The sequence below is a fragment of the Durio zibethinus genome, chromosome 18, assembly GCF_047325235.1.
Source record: "Durio zibethinus cultivar Kanyao isolate XHJ-2024 chromosome 18, ASM4732523v1, whole genome shotgun sequence".
Taxonomy (NCBI): Eukaryota; Viridiplantae; Streptophyta; class Magnoliopsida; order Malvales; family Malvaceae; genus Durio; species Durio zibethinus.
This window is the reverse complement of record NC_143179.1, coordinates 11,635,077-11,651,308: the sequence shown is the minus strand read 5'-3', so window position 1 is coordinate 11,651,308 and position 16,232 is coordinate 11,635,077. Positions and strand designations below refer to the sequence as shown.

The 16,232-nt window shown below is 31.9% G+C and overlaps 1 protein-coding gene and 2 pseudogenes across 3 annotated transcripts; 2 read left to right on the top strand and 1 right to left on the bottom strand.

Annotated features, from left to right (window-relative positions):
• The first annotated feature begins 141 nt into the window (after positions 1–141).
• Positions 142–2,120, top strand: LOC149513723 (putative E3 ubiquitin-protein ligase ATL44; annotated as a pseudogene).
• A 3,719-nt stretch (positions 2,121–5,839) lies between these two features.
• Positions 5,840–10,148, top strand: LOC111300946 (putative LRR receptor-like serine/threonine-protein kinase At5g65240; annotated as a pseudogene).
• Positions 9,305–11,627, bottom strand: LOC111300530 (uncharacterized). Of its 3 annotated transcripts, XM_022896160.2 has the most exons (3): positions 11,007–11,627; positions 10,143–10,280; positions 9,305–9,439 (listed from the first exon to the last, which is right to left on the bottom strand). In XM_022896160.2, the coding sequence occupies exons 1-2, from the start codon at positions 11,441–11,443 to the stop codon at positions 10,151–10,153; spliced, it is 567 nt and encodes a 188-aa protein (XP_022751895.1). In that variant the 5' UTR covers positions 11,444–11,627; the 3' UTR covers positions 9,305–9,439; positions 10,143–10,150. The 3 variants fall into 3 exon arrangements, with proteins under 3 accessions (XP_022751895.1, XP_022751894.2, XP_089603686.1); XM_022896159.2 differs by lacking the exon at positions 9,305–9,439 and having other exon boundaries at positions 10,148–10,280; positions 10,467–11,617; XM_089747560.1 differs by lacking the exons at positions 9,305–9,439; positions 10,143–10,280 and adding an exon at positions 10,610–10,863 and having other exon boundaries at positions 11,007–11,623.
• Positions 11,628–16,232: the final 4,605 nt, after the last annotated feature.

Genomic DNA, 16,232 nt, shown 5'->3' with positions numbered 1-16,232 from the left:
CAGTTTCGTTTTATAAGCCGGCAATGAAATATTTTAACTTCACAATGACACGCATTTTATATTTTTAATAAAGCGTATTTTTCTTTCCAGTGAAATTTAAAATCTCTAGTATAAAACAATTTCTTTAATATAAATTATGATTGCTCTTGCGGACCTAAATGAAGCAATAATGTCAATTATTGAGTGGTCATCTAAGAGTTGGATTTTAGTTTAGATGTCTCAATCATACTAAAACATATCTTTTAATATTTTACGTTCATTGCCCTCTTATCAATTTCTCAGCTACTGGCTATGGCTCGTGGGTATGCCATAGCTGGAAGATTTAAGAATATGTTTTTTCCTTCTTTTTTTTTTTAAATAAAATTGTAAAAGCATTAATTAAAGCAACAGATAATTTATCTATTATTTTGTACAAGTTAGATGTGAAATCAAACTTTGCTTTTTCCTCTCTCTAGTTGATTTCATGTTAAAATATTATATTATATTTTAATTTTACAATATTTATAATTTCATTGAACTAATTTCATGGTATTTACAAATGGATCCCTAGATTATGGAATCTGAATCATTAACTTGAGACATGGAGCAACCCAAAATGATAGTGTGAGGACAAAATCACTCTGCCTTGTTACTTGGAAAAACATTTGTGCTTGCTGAATTATGGGGCATCTTCGAAGTGAAGCCTGCCTGAATTCGGCCTAAATGGTCAATGCTCCCAATCAAACTGAGCAAAAGTAGGGCTGAAAATGAAGAGCAGAGTTGTCCCTTCACTTGGAGGGCATTTAATTTGTCAGAAAAAAGAAGTGGTCAGAGTACACGAAGCCAAATGATGATTAAAAGAGCGATAATAAAATTAGAGAGAGAAATGACAATAAAAACAGAAGAAAAGTTTGAATCATCAATCTTCCAATGACAAGATTTTGAGTTTGCATGTAAAATATTTAAATTTGAATCATTGATTTTTTTTAGTGAATGATTTATAAATTTGAAAAACCTTAAAAAAAAATTCATAAATCCTTTTATATGTTGGTGGTTTGCTTGATCTCAAAGCTGGAATAATCTTTTCTGCTTTTAAACTTAAAAAAAAAAAAAAAAATCTTCCTATGATTTTGTCTCCACCTGTAAATCTTTGGTCCTTTTCCACCCGCCCCATCACGGAAATTATCTAGTCGACATTAAATAATTGATTAATCTTTCATTCTTGCCACATTGAAATAGGTCACCTGTTTACATTGGCTTGAACCCCCTTTTTATCTCTAGAAAAATGCAGAAAAACACCTGATCAGATCAGATTTTTGCTAGTAACTTCAATCAAACCAAAATTTCCATTCCTTTTGAACAAAAATCTTATCATCATATCATTTCTGTCATGTTTCAGCTTGTTATCATCTTCTGAGGTATGAAAAAGACTGCATTTTCTTTCTTTTGTGCTATGAACATTTAAGTATGGTAAATTCATGACAATCAAAGGGATTTAGAGAAGATTCTGATGGGCGTAAACTTCTGGAGGCTAAAATACACATTATGATAATGACCATTGTAATAGCTGTGATTCTGCTATTTTTGGGTGTTGGAGCGCTGGTGATATTACATGTATGTATAGTAGGAATAGCCTTCATGTTGGGATTCGGAAACCCTGGAAGATTTGACAGGAACAGCAGCAGCAGCAGAAACAGTAACATGTCCCAGGATGATTTACAGAACCTTCCTTGTTACAATTACATAGCAAAAGTCAATGGAAGTAGTCCAGTGGATTGTGCTGTCTGCTTGGAAAACTTCAAGATGGGTGAAAGTGCAGGCTGCTGCCTCTATGCAGGCATAGTTTCCATGCAGAATGTGTGGATTCATGGCTTCTGAGAAAACCCATTTGCACAATTTGTCGAGCCAATGCTGATTCAGGCGAGGCTGGATTTGTCTTAGGTGAGGAAAGTAGTCATTTCAATGAAAATGTTGTCGAGTTGAGAGAGAGCCTAAGTAGGGAAGGTATTCATTTGGAAGATGTTAGAATTGAAATTAGAGGTAACCAAATAACTGAAGGTAGCAATGTTACTGATAGTAGCCATGAATCAAGAGAAAACCAAACAAATTTAGTTGGGATCCATTCTGAGTTTTGCAATTGAAATTACTAGTACATTATAATATATATTTTCCACAATGTTGTAAATATTTTGGTCCGTAAAGGAAAACCTAGTGGCTTAATTAAGAGAATGGTACATAGTTACGACAGTATCAGTCATGATTAAGGATTGCAAAAATATGTTATACATCAAATTTAAAATTAATTTTAATTGATAATAAAAAAAATAATTTAAATAAAAAATTAAAAAATTATTTAATGATAATATTATTTTAACAAGTTTTCATTGTATATAAATTAAAAAAAAAAATTATTCCGTGATAAATTTAATAAAGATAACAAAAAATATGGATAAAGACATTTAGAGGGGATTTTTGTCCCTAACTGCACGTTGGGTAATGCTTCAGCGGTGTAGTTGGGGGAGGCCAAAATCCTCACTGCCATTTCAGTCTTCAACTAAGATGGGAAGGATTCAGTGAATGATTAGACCCTAAAACAGTCGGCTGACTGTCTAAGACAATAGATTGTTTTAGTATAAAATTAAAAAAAAAAAAATTTTAATTATGACAGTTGATTGGCTAAAAAAAAATTATGACAATTTATTGTCATACCCAATCTCATTGAGTTTATACTCAAACACGTATTTTTATTATAGATTTTAATTTTAGTATTTCAATACCTAATTTAATCATCACTGTTATTTTTTCTCATGGGATTCTTGTCATTTTTTCTGCTGAAGATTGTTGTCTATATCTTGATCTTGTTCCCCACATTGATTTTTTTCCCTTAATGTCACAAGAGGGAAAACTCTCATACGGTAAGTTTCATAATCATAGCCATTCAGTCTGTCATGTTGCTTATAAATTTAGGTTCTAAGCTTATAACTGTTTTCAAGTTTCAACAATGCCTAATGGGAAAAGCTTTACGTACTCACCCAGATAGCTGGGAAACACTAATAATCACTTGGGAAAAATGGTGGGTTTTTATCTGATAAACCACAAAAGTTGAGTAAGGAGTCTTGAATTCACTCAAAAATGGTGGAAACATCCATTGCATTATGATCTTCTAGATGGTTGATAATGTTTTTTTTTTTTTTTTTTTTTCTTCTTTTTTAATTAGACTGAAAAAGAAATGTGGGACAAATTACATGACTGAAAATGACGTAACCTTATCAGGGGTTCTGATAATATCAGAAGTAGTACTGGTAATGGAGGATTGATGAATTGACTAGTCATGAGATATGGTGAAATTCATCCATGATTAAGCCTGCAAATCCTCATTTCAAGTTCTTTATCTTACCATAGGTGGCTGTGGGAAATATTTATCTGATACTTTGAACTTATATAAAAGATTTTGTTGTTTCTCTTTATAGTGGGTACAGAGTGGTGGAAGATTTGAATATAGACCGAACTTTGAGTCATGGAGAGCACATCAAAAGAGCATTTACATTTATGTTATTGAAATTCACTGAAATTTAAAAGCTTAAATTATTGGGTTAGTGAATCTTCCACGTATATTTCACTTTAGATCTCACTTTTTAATAATATGGATATTCCACTTACATGTAAACTTCAACAAAAATTTCAACAATCATTGGTGCCACCTCATGTTTCTCCATTTTGGTGGCTGTAATTTCAATTATGATTAAACAAGCCACAATATTAATGTTAGTGATGTTATACCATTCCAGGGGCTTTACCATTTGTATATATATGACCAGGAAACCGTCCCTTCATTGCTAAGTCTCTTGCTGGCACTTACGCTTCTATCATTGACATCCCTCACGTACCTTAAAACATCCCCGAAATTTTAGTTGATGTCAGAGTTTAATATCCTCGTCTCGATAAATCTTGAAAATTTATTATAATATATAAGTAGATATTTAAATATAAATTTGTAATATATATTTTATAAAATAAAATTATGAAAATTTTATATTAAAATAGACAATATCTTACAAGTTGATGTGAATCTTCGTAAATAATATCAGAACGATTATTAATCGAATGGAAGTTAAGTGTTATACCATATGAGTCACCTCTAAAATTTTAAGAGATTACTTCTAGAATCTCAAAAAAGTTAAGTACTACATGATAAAAATCATCTCTAAAATTTTAACATTTAATATGATTCTGGTTCTATAATTTCTATGTGTGTGGTTTTATAGTTTTATTTGTGCTTTGTGTTGAATTTGACGACAATGTCAAGTTTTAATAAGAGAGTTTGTGACATCTTAATCTTATATTAAATATTAAAAAATTTGAAAAATCTGTTATGATATATAAGTAGAAGTTTAAATTAAAACTTGTATTATAATTTAAGTAGAGACTTAAACTTAAATTTATGATATACTTTTTGTGAGATAAAATTGTAAGATTTTTTAATTAAAATAAATAATACTTTATAAATTAGATAAAATTTATATATTAAGAGCACTAATGCACTACCTTCAACGTTACTCTATTAGGGATGGTGGATAATAGGAGTCAGAAGAGGCCTTGCCCCCAACATTTTTAAAAATCCCTTACTTCTATATGTACTCGTATTAAATACATTTAAATTAATTTTTAAATTAAAATTATGAATTTTTTTTTATGATTTTATTACTTAATTTATATATTATAATTTAAAAGGTATTTAAATTACATTCTATATATTATAATATAAAAGGAATTTAAATTACGTTAATATTTATATATTTATTGTACCTAAATATCATTATTTGAAGATTCTTGAAATTAGAAGGCTTATCATAAGTTTTAAATCACAATAATGTAAATTTAATAAAAATCAAATTAAAATTTTAATTTTCTCGATAAGATTCTAAATTTTCGATAACTATCATCTGTGTTTTTCTTTTTCTTTTTATTTTTTGGGTACAAAAAAAAAAAAAAAAACAAACCTAGGAAATTTAAGGAAAAGGAAATTGTAAGTTTTAAGAATTGAACTTTTTAGCTTACTTCAACTTTTCCTACATATCATTTTCCACTTTTATTTTTACTTTAGATCTATATCTCATGTTGTTGTAATTTTTTCCAACAAAAAAAAAATTATATTGGAACTATTTTACAAAAGGATAAAAAAATCCTATAACATTTAATCTCAAAATTTCATCATCATTCTTTTAAAAGTATATTTAATTTTCTTGTTTTGATAATGTGTTTAATAATTTATTTATTCGTATATCTTTTTATTTCAATTTTGAATTACCAAAAAATAAAAAAAATTCTCATAATTCATTGTTAAATTTTATAATTAGTAATTCTACTGTTATTTGTAAATCCTGTTAATATTGTCACAATAATATTTTTGTTTTATAATTTTATGAATTCATCATGTTTTTATTAATATATTATTTGTATTAATAAGTATGATAAAATATTTTAAATATATATAATATTATTAATTGACTCCTCCAAAACTGAATATCAATATCCGTCGTTCCGTTTTGTAGAGTTGGAAAGGAATGTGTGGTTATGGCAGATCATATCTGGATCAACTTTTGTAAGTGGTTCTGTAAACTGGTTTTCACTGTGGCATGGATGTGTGTGTCTCAATTGGCTACTACTATATTCATGCATGTGATAGGACATCAACCAGCTTCCAAACAGTAGCTGAGTGGACCATTGGACCTATATCAGGTTCTAAACTTGAAACATGATAAGGTGGATAAAGAAATACTATAGAAGAGAGTTTGGAAAAGATTAAAGACAATTGTGCTACCATCATATTGTACAAATCTTGGCATACGGTTAAAACTGGATGGTGTTTTTGGACAAGAATCATGGTTCTAATTCAAATTATTATTCCTTGGAATTTCTTGCTAGTAATTTTGTTTGACCTCAAGAAAAAGTGTAAAACTGTCATTTCTCTGGCTATCTAGTTTTGTCTTATGCTCTGGAAGAATGCATGAAAATGGAGCTAAAGGAAACCAAAATGACCCTTTCAAGGAAACCAAAATGACCCTTTCTGCTTAAGATTTAGTGCCTAGGCCAGCATCAATACTTTCTGGAATTGGAAGGTAAAACAGTACTAGTTTTAGTTTATTTATTTCATCCTTTTTTTGACTGAAATTAAGGAAAAATGGTGACCAGAAATTGTTCTTGAAACAGCTGAAATCAAATTCCAGGGAATCCTGAATATGCTTTACATAGTGTTCTGCGGAGGGAAGGAAAATTTTTCCATGCTGAAATCGAATTGTTGCCTAGACTCCGATTGTTGTTCTTGATAGGACTAGACAGGACTTGCAATTTCACAATAAATATGTGCAACTGGAATTGGAACAAGCACCCCAAACCAGTTCCTTTTGTCTGCATCCTCATCTTGATCACCACTGTTAAACTTGCAGTTTCCCAACCTTCCACAACAAACTGCAGCCTTGAGTTTGAGCACACACCATCCTCAAGTTCAAGCTGTGAAGGGTTTGATTGGAGAGGATTTCTTAACAAAAACTGTTGTGGAGCAGCATTCCATGGCTACCTCGATGCGTTGGGGATAAGGGCAAATAAAACAGGGCTAGTGTTCCTAAATTTTATTGAGCAGCCAAGTTGTTTGACTTCAATGAAGAGATTTGAAGGAGATGTTTTTATTTGTGGGATTGAGAAGCTACAATAGGTGGTGGTGGATGTTCTGAATACTTTATAGCCGATGTTGCTAATAAACTGGCAGATGGACTAAGAAGTATAAGTGAAAATTCCAAAATTTTTAGCTCTGATGGGTTGGATGAGTCTTGTGGTTCTTGTGTTAGGAGCTGGAATGACATAGGATGGAAACATTCCAAATTGACAGATGCAGAGTCCATGGTCTGTAGGTTTATGGTACTAGTCTCATTGACAAGTAGCAGGATTGGAGATGACAATATTGAAAGAATTTATCAATGCCTGTCACAGAAGACTAGTGTTTATAGCGGTAACATGATAACATCATCTCATCAGGTTCAATGTCAAATGAAAATTTCAAATTTCAATAGAATGATTTCTCACAAATTTCATTTTTCCTGGCAGAGAATGATGAATCAACATCAGTGGATAAAAAGAAGACCAAATTTGGAACAGATAATTCTCCATTTGTTATTGTATGAACACACAGTTCTATAATCTGAAAGATTTGATGATATGTACTTACTGAGAATTCTACATTAAAACAGGTATTTGGGTTCTGATTGGAAGCATTGTCGGGTTTCTTGCGATAATAGTTACTATAAAGTTCTTATTCAAAAGATGTTGTAGATCAAAACCATCATCCAAGAAACATGGTATGTTCCAACAACATTTCATTTGTAGTACTCATGAGGCCTTTAAGTTTTTCATATGTGCAGCATTGCACATGTCTAAACTAATTCTGTTTGTTGTTTTATGTAGTATTTAAGGATGTGTTATTCAAGAAGCCAGGTTGCACCAAATTTCCAATCAAGGAGGTCTATTATGCTACAAACAGTTTAGAAGAATTGAATTTCATCGGTGAAGGAACTACCGGTAAGTATATGAGTTATGCAGGTGGAGAAAGAACCTGAAAAAATTTTGAATAATGTGCATAAACATATATTTTGAAACTGTTGAACCTCACATCTATAAATAATCAAAGCACTTGATCATTTAATCATAATATCTCATAGCAGCCTAATCTTTTCGGTTTTATCTCCATAATATTTTTCTGATATTACCAGTTTTTGACCATTACAGAACCTTCCATTTCCAGCATAATGATACGCTCATCTCATGTATTGATGCTCTCTGCACATAATTTATTGAAATTTATAATCCTTGTTATGGTTAGATGCTAACTTGAGTGCTCCAAGTTATTTTTATCCATATTAATGTCTTTTATGACCACAGTTTATATCGACTGGAATCATGTGTCGTTTGAGAGACTGAGGCAAACTTCTTCTTGCAGCTCATATGAAAATGTTTATCCAAGGCAGAAGTTAAACCTCGGCACATTGTCTTACTTATTTTTATATATTTGGTTAAAAATAAATAAACACGGAGATAATCCTTAGAATGTCGTTCTAGAACTGCTGACTTTCTTGTATCTTCAAATAAAAAGAAGCATAAAGGAATATACTTATTCTATGTGTGTCTGGCAGCCTTGTTCGAAGCTTGACCTGCTCAAATATAATGTTCCGATAATATGATGTATATGATGAGATCTACAAATATGGTGAAAAACATCTAAGCATTGCTTTGTTCAAAACTTTGCATAGTTATGGAACAACACAGATCGAGAAGCCTATCAGACTTGCATCTCAGAATATGATGGATAAACAATATACTCGTACAAAACTGCATCATCTCGCTGGTTAATTCTGGATTTTAAGTCAATAAATTTTTTCTTTGATTATATCAGGAAAGGTGTATAAAGGAATATTGTCAAATCAACAACATGTTGCAGCAAAACACATCATAAATGATGGAAATGTGGTGACTTTTGTGAGGGAAGTTACTAGTTTATCTCACATCAAACATCCAAACCTTGTGACTTTGATTGGTTACTGTTTAAGTGAAGAAGAGTGCTTCCTCATATATGAACTATGCCCCAATGGAAATCTTGCAAAGTGGCTATTTGGTAATTAATTTTCAAAGACAAAATGAATCAAATATGATTGACAACAGGCAAGGACAAGGTGTCACATGTTGAAACTCAAGCTCTAAACTCGCGCGGCTCCGAAATCCGAGCATCCACTCATCCGACATCCCAAATCAGTCTGACCGCCACGATTCACACCCTTTTGTAAGCACTTCACAAGACGGAAGTGGTGTGAACCCTTATAAATTCCAGTGACCCTCTTATTATGTTCGATATGGGATTCATGACTCTCTTAGGTCCGTGACAAAGGCACTTTCCTGGATCCAAAGGCTTGAGATTGCAATCGGTATTGCTCGAGGTCTTTGGTTTCTCCACACGTTCAGAAGGCTGCATAGTTCACCGTGATATCAAGGTCTATCCGAAAATAATCTCTCTCTATCACTTATACAAAATGTCTCCGTAGATTATTAGTATTACTGACATAAATAAAACCTGTCAATGTTGGCTGTCCAGCATTTCTTTATCCGTACTTACAGCTGATATAAAGCTTAAGGCACAGTGAGTTGTGAGTCTATGTCTGGAATCTGTAGGGAGGATTCTGTCATCCAATCAACTGAGTTTGCTGTCTGTGTTGTAGCCAACAAACATTCTCTTGGGACCAAAATTTGAAGCCAAGCTCTCAGACTTTGGGTTACCAAGCTCATTGACCTGGGTGAAACCTATGTCAGCTCAGAAGTCAGAGGAACTTTTGGTTATGATGATCCTGAGTACCAAAATAACTGCCAAGTAAATTCGTCAGGTGATGTCTACAGCCTTGGAATTGTACGACTCCAAATCCTACATGGGAAGAAGGTTTTCAATTTGAATCTGAAAAAACCAATGCCATTAAATAAAATGGTCAGAAACCATCCTATTGCCTTTTCATTTTTGAACTCCGTGTTGATATCACTATTGATTCTAATATATATAACCATCAATGTTTCTGCTTCCCAGGCTAGAGTTCTGAGCAGAGGTGGCAGTATAAAAGAATTTGCAGATCCTAAACTTGAAGGGGAATACTCAGTAGAAGCTTTTGACTCACATTTCAGCTAGCTTTCTCATGCACATCAGTTAAACAACAACGACCATCGATGGAGCAAGTTGTTGTGATTTTACAGAAGGCCCTTGAGATATCAACAAGGAAGAGAGCCTCTACTCCAGAAGCTACACCAGACTGACATTCTACTACTGAGAAGAAATAAAGGGAAAATATCCTACACGGAGAATTTCTGATGGTATATATAGTAATTGTTACCATTTCTAGTATCTAATAATACCGGTTCATGTCAGATTATAAACCAGGATTAGACAGTTAATAATTGGCTGCAAAAAGAAAATGAAAATCTACAATCCAAGATTGACCTGAAAAGTATATAGTCTTCATTTCTAAGGCTGGTGTGTTTAACATTTATAAATTTCCATTCAACTCTTTTGATAACAAAGTTAAAGGACCTCCGAAAACAATGCTGAGGTGATTTCATTTAAGATGTATCCGTATTACCATTTTGTTCATCCACCTATTTTCTTCTGTTCAACTTCACAGTTTCTTTTGCAATATGGTTCAGATCCATTTGCAGCATTCTGTTTGCCATCATTTGCAGAGAAGGTGCTTGGCCCCAAACTCACTTGAACTATCACCCTGCAATTCATGTTATTGTCGCGTTTAATGATAAGCTAAACAGCTTCTAGGAGAACCAGTTTACAAACAAAGATGAATAAAAGTATGAACTTGAATTTCGAATTTATTGATCAAGTTTTTTTCTAATAAGATTCCATGTAAAAACATGTGAATTATACATATAGAGTAAAATGCCAAAACTTATACATGAGAAATTATTAGAGAGGGGCTCCCTGCAAGTCATTCCTGGATTTTGCCTCCTCGACATCAGTATGTTGATAGGCACTTTGCTTCTTACAATCATAGAAGTATACCAAGATTGACATCCACTTTAACAAATTCAACAGGGAAACAAGGCTGATATGCACTACTGTTATCACCAGGCTACTTCCTCCGTTGTTCCATCCTACATAGAGGCAAGAAAATCGTAGGGCAAACCTCCAAATAAAGAACACAAGCATTAAGAAGAATCCACATGGCCTGTTACATCTGCTAAGATATGATGAGATCAGTAATGCCACATCCCCTTGTTTCTCTTCCAGGACTGAAATCACAATCCCCATGTTCCATATGGCGCTCCACTCCATGTACTTTCCTAATAGAGCTATAAAGATCACCACAAATAGCAGCATGATCAAAACATCTGCTGAGGTGATGTATATGTATGTTGCGAAGGACAGCAGTCCAATTAAAATAAGAAAAGCTAAAGACAGAGAGCAGATAGAGGTGATTAGAGGCCCTTTGAACCTTGATTCCTTGACAGGTATGAAGAACATGTCCTTGAGAGTGATGGACTTTTCTCCTGCATAGATTATTGATGCCACATCCACGGTTGCAATAGTGTTGAAGAGGTCTAGGCAATGGAGGATTCCCAGATATAAGAAACCCAGAAGAAGGACCTCAGGAGAAACTTCCTCTAACAAGTGCCCAATGTCCAGTACTCTTGAGTAATCATCACCTAATATTTTTCTGAAAGGATCAGGTGTTTCCTGTAAAATTTTTCCCGTTTCAATCAGGATATGCTGGAGGATAATTTCACATAAAACCAGGAAGCAAAAGAGAGGCAGGGAAGTGAGGAAGGTGAACAAAATGAAGTATGGATTCTTGAAGGGTATTTTCAAGGATTCTTTGATTATCTCAAAGAAACCTAATCTCTCTTTCATCACTATTGATGAATTCTCCATCTTCCTCCTAGTTAGGACTCGATATGAGTATTCAATGCAAGTCTTTGCAGGATATTGACTTTGTTATGGTTTGTCTGTCACTTCCTGGTGGAAGGTGAACGGAATTGCCGATGAGTTTGGTGACGTTGATTTTTTATTTAAGCTATTGGTCCTCGATAGTTCCCTTGTTTATGATTAGTCCGCGATAGTTCCTATGTTCATGATGTTGGATGCATCTTGATTCTTGATTATATTATTATATAAGGCTTCTTTTGGATACTAGGCCTACAAACTAGCTTAGCCTGCTACATTGAATTTGGACCTTCTTCAGATCGACTTAAGGAAACTTGGTAAATGTATAGCTATAGTCCGTTTGCTTATGCAATAAGAAGATACTCCCATTTTATTGTATAAATCTTATGATTTGTATATTTATATTATATAAAATATTAAAATTTATATATTTGTATTATATTTTATATAAAAATTATATATAACAATTTATATTTATATGAAAATAAAAAATATATTTTTTATTTTATTAAATTTAGATATAATAATTATTATAATTTTAAATTATATTATTTTTATATTTTATTTTTAAATTATATTTATATCATACTATCATATTATATTTTAAATTATCATATTTATAACCGTGTGACTTATAGAGTCGGGCACCTCACTGCAGAACCCCATTCCACTGCGCAAACAAACAGGCCTGATATACGACTCAGTTCTGATGGTGTACTGGAGCATATGTTATAATATATGTTTAAAGAATTAAATTTATATTTATAAAATGATTTTTATGAAAAAAAAAATCAAATTGGATAATTATAAGTTGAATGCGATTTTGTTAAAAAATAGAAAATTTACAATGATGATGAAATGTATATATCGGCCAAATTATAGTCTATGAGTCTGCTTAAAAATAGATGATTGTTGTAAGGGCAGGTATAGCTGCCTATAATTGTAATTACAGTTACAGTCACTGCCAAAAATACTGTAATTGCCTGCATTAGAGTGAGACCTGTAAAGCTGCAAGAAGTGGGACTGAATGGTCCACTACCAGTTTTAACATACTCTCAAATCCTTGCTTCCCAACATACAATTGTCAAGGACAAAACATTCCATGTTTTTCTATTTTTGGTAGTTTCAGATACCCATTCTGTAATATCCGTTACAAAAATAAAAAAGAAGTGGGCACTATTTTAAATATTTTTATAAGTAGGAAGATTTTTTAATAAAGATTGAAAAATGCATAGGATCTCTTGATAAATAATTTAATTTTTTTATTAATAGAATTAATTTATTCAGTTTTTAGTTGATCATTAATTGAAAGAAAAATATAATTTTTTTTATTTTTTATACAAAAAAGATAAATTGAAGGATTTCAAGCGAAATCTACAAGGAGAATTATCTATTAGAGATGAGTAAATAATTTTTTTTAATTTTAGAGTATTAATTATTAAGTCTTGAGGTGTAAATTATAATCGAAAAATCTTAAAATTTTAGGGTTTTCACTATCTTTTTTTGGGCAGATAATTTAGGTTGTGATTAGAGTCAAATTAAGTGTTGAGAAAGTTGATAATATGATTTTATTGCTGAAATAGGAATTTGATGGGAATAGAAAGAAAAATTTTTGTTTCCTATGAATCATGATATGAATCTTGTGTTTATAGTAATGGATTAAGGTTATATTCTGTATTAAAGAATTAAATACTACTATGATTATTATATATCGTTAGAAGGCATGTTAAATTTACTTTCTAATGAAATAAACGGGAGTTGAATTCAAGTTTTCTATGAAGAGTTATCTAATTTTTACCTAAGGATGTGCAGGTTGCCTAGTAGTAGCAGTAAGGAGGAATTACGAAATTTTTTTTAATTTTTATACAAGGATTTACTGATTAAGTCATATATTTTTGAAAAGCTTATTAAGTCTACTTTCCAATGAAAGAAGCGGAATCAAATTTGGAGTTTCCTATGAATAAATACTTAAATTTTATTAAAAGGTATACAGGCTATTTGGTAGTAGCATATGATGTGGATTTCAAAAATCGTTATAATTAATCCACAAGGAATCATGAGATGGGCCATATATGGTTAGAAAGTTTGTCGAGTCTAGTTTCTAACACATTAAATGATTTTAATTTCGAATTGCATATCTTGAGATATAGTCATTTTAGTGAAAGTAGCACAGGATGCCAGAATTAGTTACTCGAGTTATTTCTTGTTTAACTTAATTGTTTTGGTATAAGTGGTCTCAAATAGGTTGATTAATTACTGTTATGTTGAAATTATCTTAAATAGGCATTTAATTATTTGGGGAGAAAAACTAGATGGTGAAATCGAAATGAGGTAAGTAGAATCTCACACATTTTTCTTATTTTCGAATCTATGTATATATGTATATTTTTAAATGAATGAATACTTGATTTCATTATTTTCGATGTATAAATAGGATAAAAAATATAATTATTTTATGTTTTTGCTATATAAATGATGGATCATGCTTATGAATGAAATGAGAAAATGATTTATGTTTAAAGAATGATTTTATGTTAGCTACGTTTTTACATCCCTGAAAAGTGGGATCATTGACACCAGAACTAGTTCTGTGACCCTGTCTAATGTGTTATAGTAGTTAGCAAAGACATGATCATATGGCCCTGCTAATAGGTTATAGTAGTTAGTGTAAGTGTCACAGACCTAAGAAGGAGTCATGAATCTCACATCGAACATAAAAGGAGGGTCACTGGGGTATAAAAGGGTTCACACTATCTCATCCTTGTGAGGTACCTTTTGTAGGATAAAATCGTGAGGTCAGAGGGCTAGAGCGGACGATACCTCACAAGGTTATGAACCGTGGCAGGTAGGCTGATCTGAAACGTCGGATGAGTGGATGCCCGGGTCTTGGAGCCATGCGGGTTAGAGCTTAAGTCTCGACCCGTGACATAAGATCTTGGCTAACGGATTATAATAGTTAGTAATGATCATGAGGATGAAATTATTGATACGGCCAATATCACGGGTTATAACAATGATCGTAGCTAACGATAAACGAATGATAATAATGATTTGTGATGAATAATTTTTATAAATTAATCCATGATTTGGTGACATGTTTTGATACTGATTTATGATCTATGAATGCTTAATAGAATGCTGATTTTTGAACTATTTTTGACATTATGAGTTGATAAATATTTTTTAGAATGATCTATATAGTACGTATAAAAAAGATGTTTGATTCGATAAGGTGTGTGAATATTTACTTACTGAATTGTGGTTTGCTCATTTTTTATTGTCTTTTCTTTCATAGATGTTATGAATGATAAGTATAATTAGTTTTGAGAGGAGTTAAAAGAATCGAGCATTAGAGAACTACTTAGAAATTAGGATTTTATGAAGTATTATTTTTTTTAGTTGTAATACTCGACTTTGAACCTTTGAAGATTTGTTATTTAGTTATTTTACTTAATGAAAACCTTATTATATTTGAGAGTTGTTTAATGGTTATGGATTAGGCTTCGTATTGCTTTGAGATTTTTTTTCAAAGTAATATGGTTGTGTTATGTCTTGATCTTGGGATGTGACATAAAGTGGTATCAGAACTAATATTTAAGATCCAAGAAAAGAAAGAACCAAGTTATAGTTAGTGTAGAACTTAAAGATTCTTAGCATTTATGCTAATAAGATTTGACTATTTCATTTTAACTATTTACAAACTATTTTGTTGGTACTAATTTATGTGAGAATGAATGGTAAAAAAGAGATATTGGCAGACCTTGCTAGTAAAAAAAAAAAGAACTGACAAGAGAAGGAATGAATTTGAAACCACCAATGTTCGGGATGAGTAAATTGATATTAGAAATGCTTCTAATGCTCTGGTGACGTAGGATGATTTAGCTGGAATGTGTCAGGTGGTGTGTAATTTGATACAATAATAGTAGCAGACACAAGAGAATTTACAACAACATGAGACAATTTATGAACGATTTTGACGGGTTAACCCACCTCAATTTGAAGGCGGCCCTGATCCCTTGGTTGCAAAAGCTTTGGTTAAAGAGTTGAAAAAACTCTTTAAGGCGATGCGAATCTCTGAAGATTTGAAATTAAGCTTGGCTATTATTCAACTAAGTAAAAATGTTGAGTACTGGTGGGATACTATAAGTCCCATATTTGAAGATTCAGGTGAGCCTCTGACTTTGAGAAAGTTTAAAGAGATTTTTTTTAATCAATATTTTCCAAAGTCAGTGAAAATGGAGAAGGAGAATGAGTTTCTGTAGTTGCATCAAAAGCATGATATGTTTGTACTGGAGTATGCCAACAAGTTTAATGGGTTAGGATATTTTTGCACTCGCATCATTGACTCAAATAAGAATAGAGCGATACGATTCGAACATAGGTTGAAGCCAAGTATTTGATCTCATTTGTCTTTTCACATAATTGATAGTTACAAAAATGTGTTACAGTGAGCACTGAAGATTGAGTAAGACATGAAAAGATATAAGTAAGAGAGATGTGATAAAAAATGCTTGAGGTTTGAAGAAGATCAAAGTAATCGTCAAAAAAATATTAGAAGAATATAGGTAAGAAATAAGGGATGAAATCTGGTACTAAACTAAAAAAATATGATTTTTATGAGCGATTTCATTTAGGACCATGCCTTAGGAAAGTAAGAGTTTGCTTTGAATGTGAGAAATATGGGCATATTACTCGAAACTACCCAAAAAAAAAGAATGATGCTGTTAAAGCTAAACTAACAAAATAACCACAAAAAGGAAATGCTTGAGTTTTCATT

What these genes read in the sequence shown, in the direction of transcription:
- LOC111300530 (XM_022896159.2), bottom strand. Translation starts at nt 11,443, where the DNA reads ATGGAGAATTCATCAATAGTGATGAAAGAGAGATTAGGTTTCTTTGAG.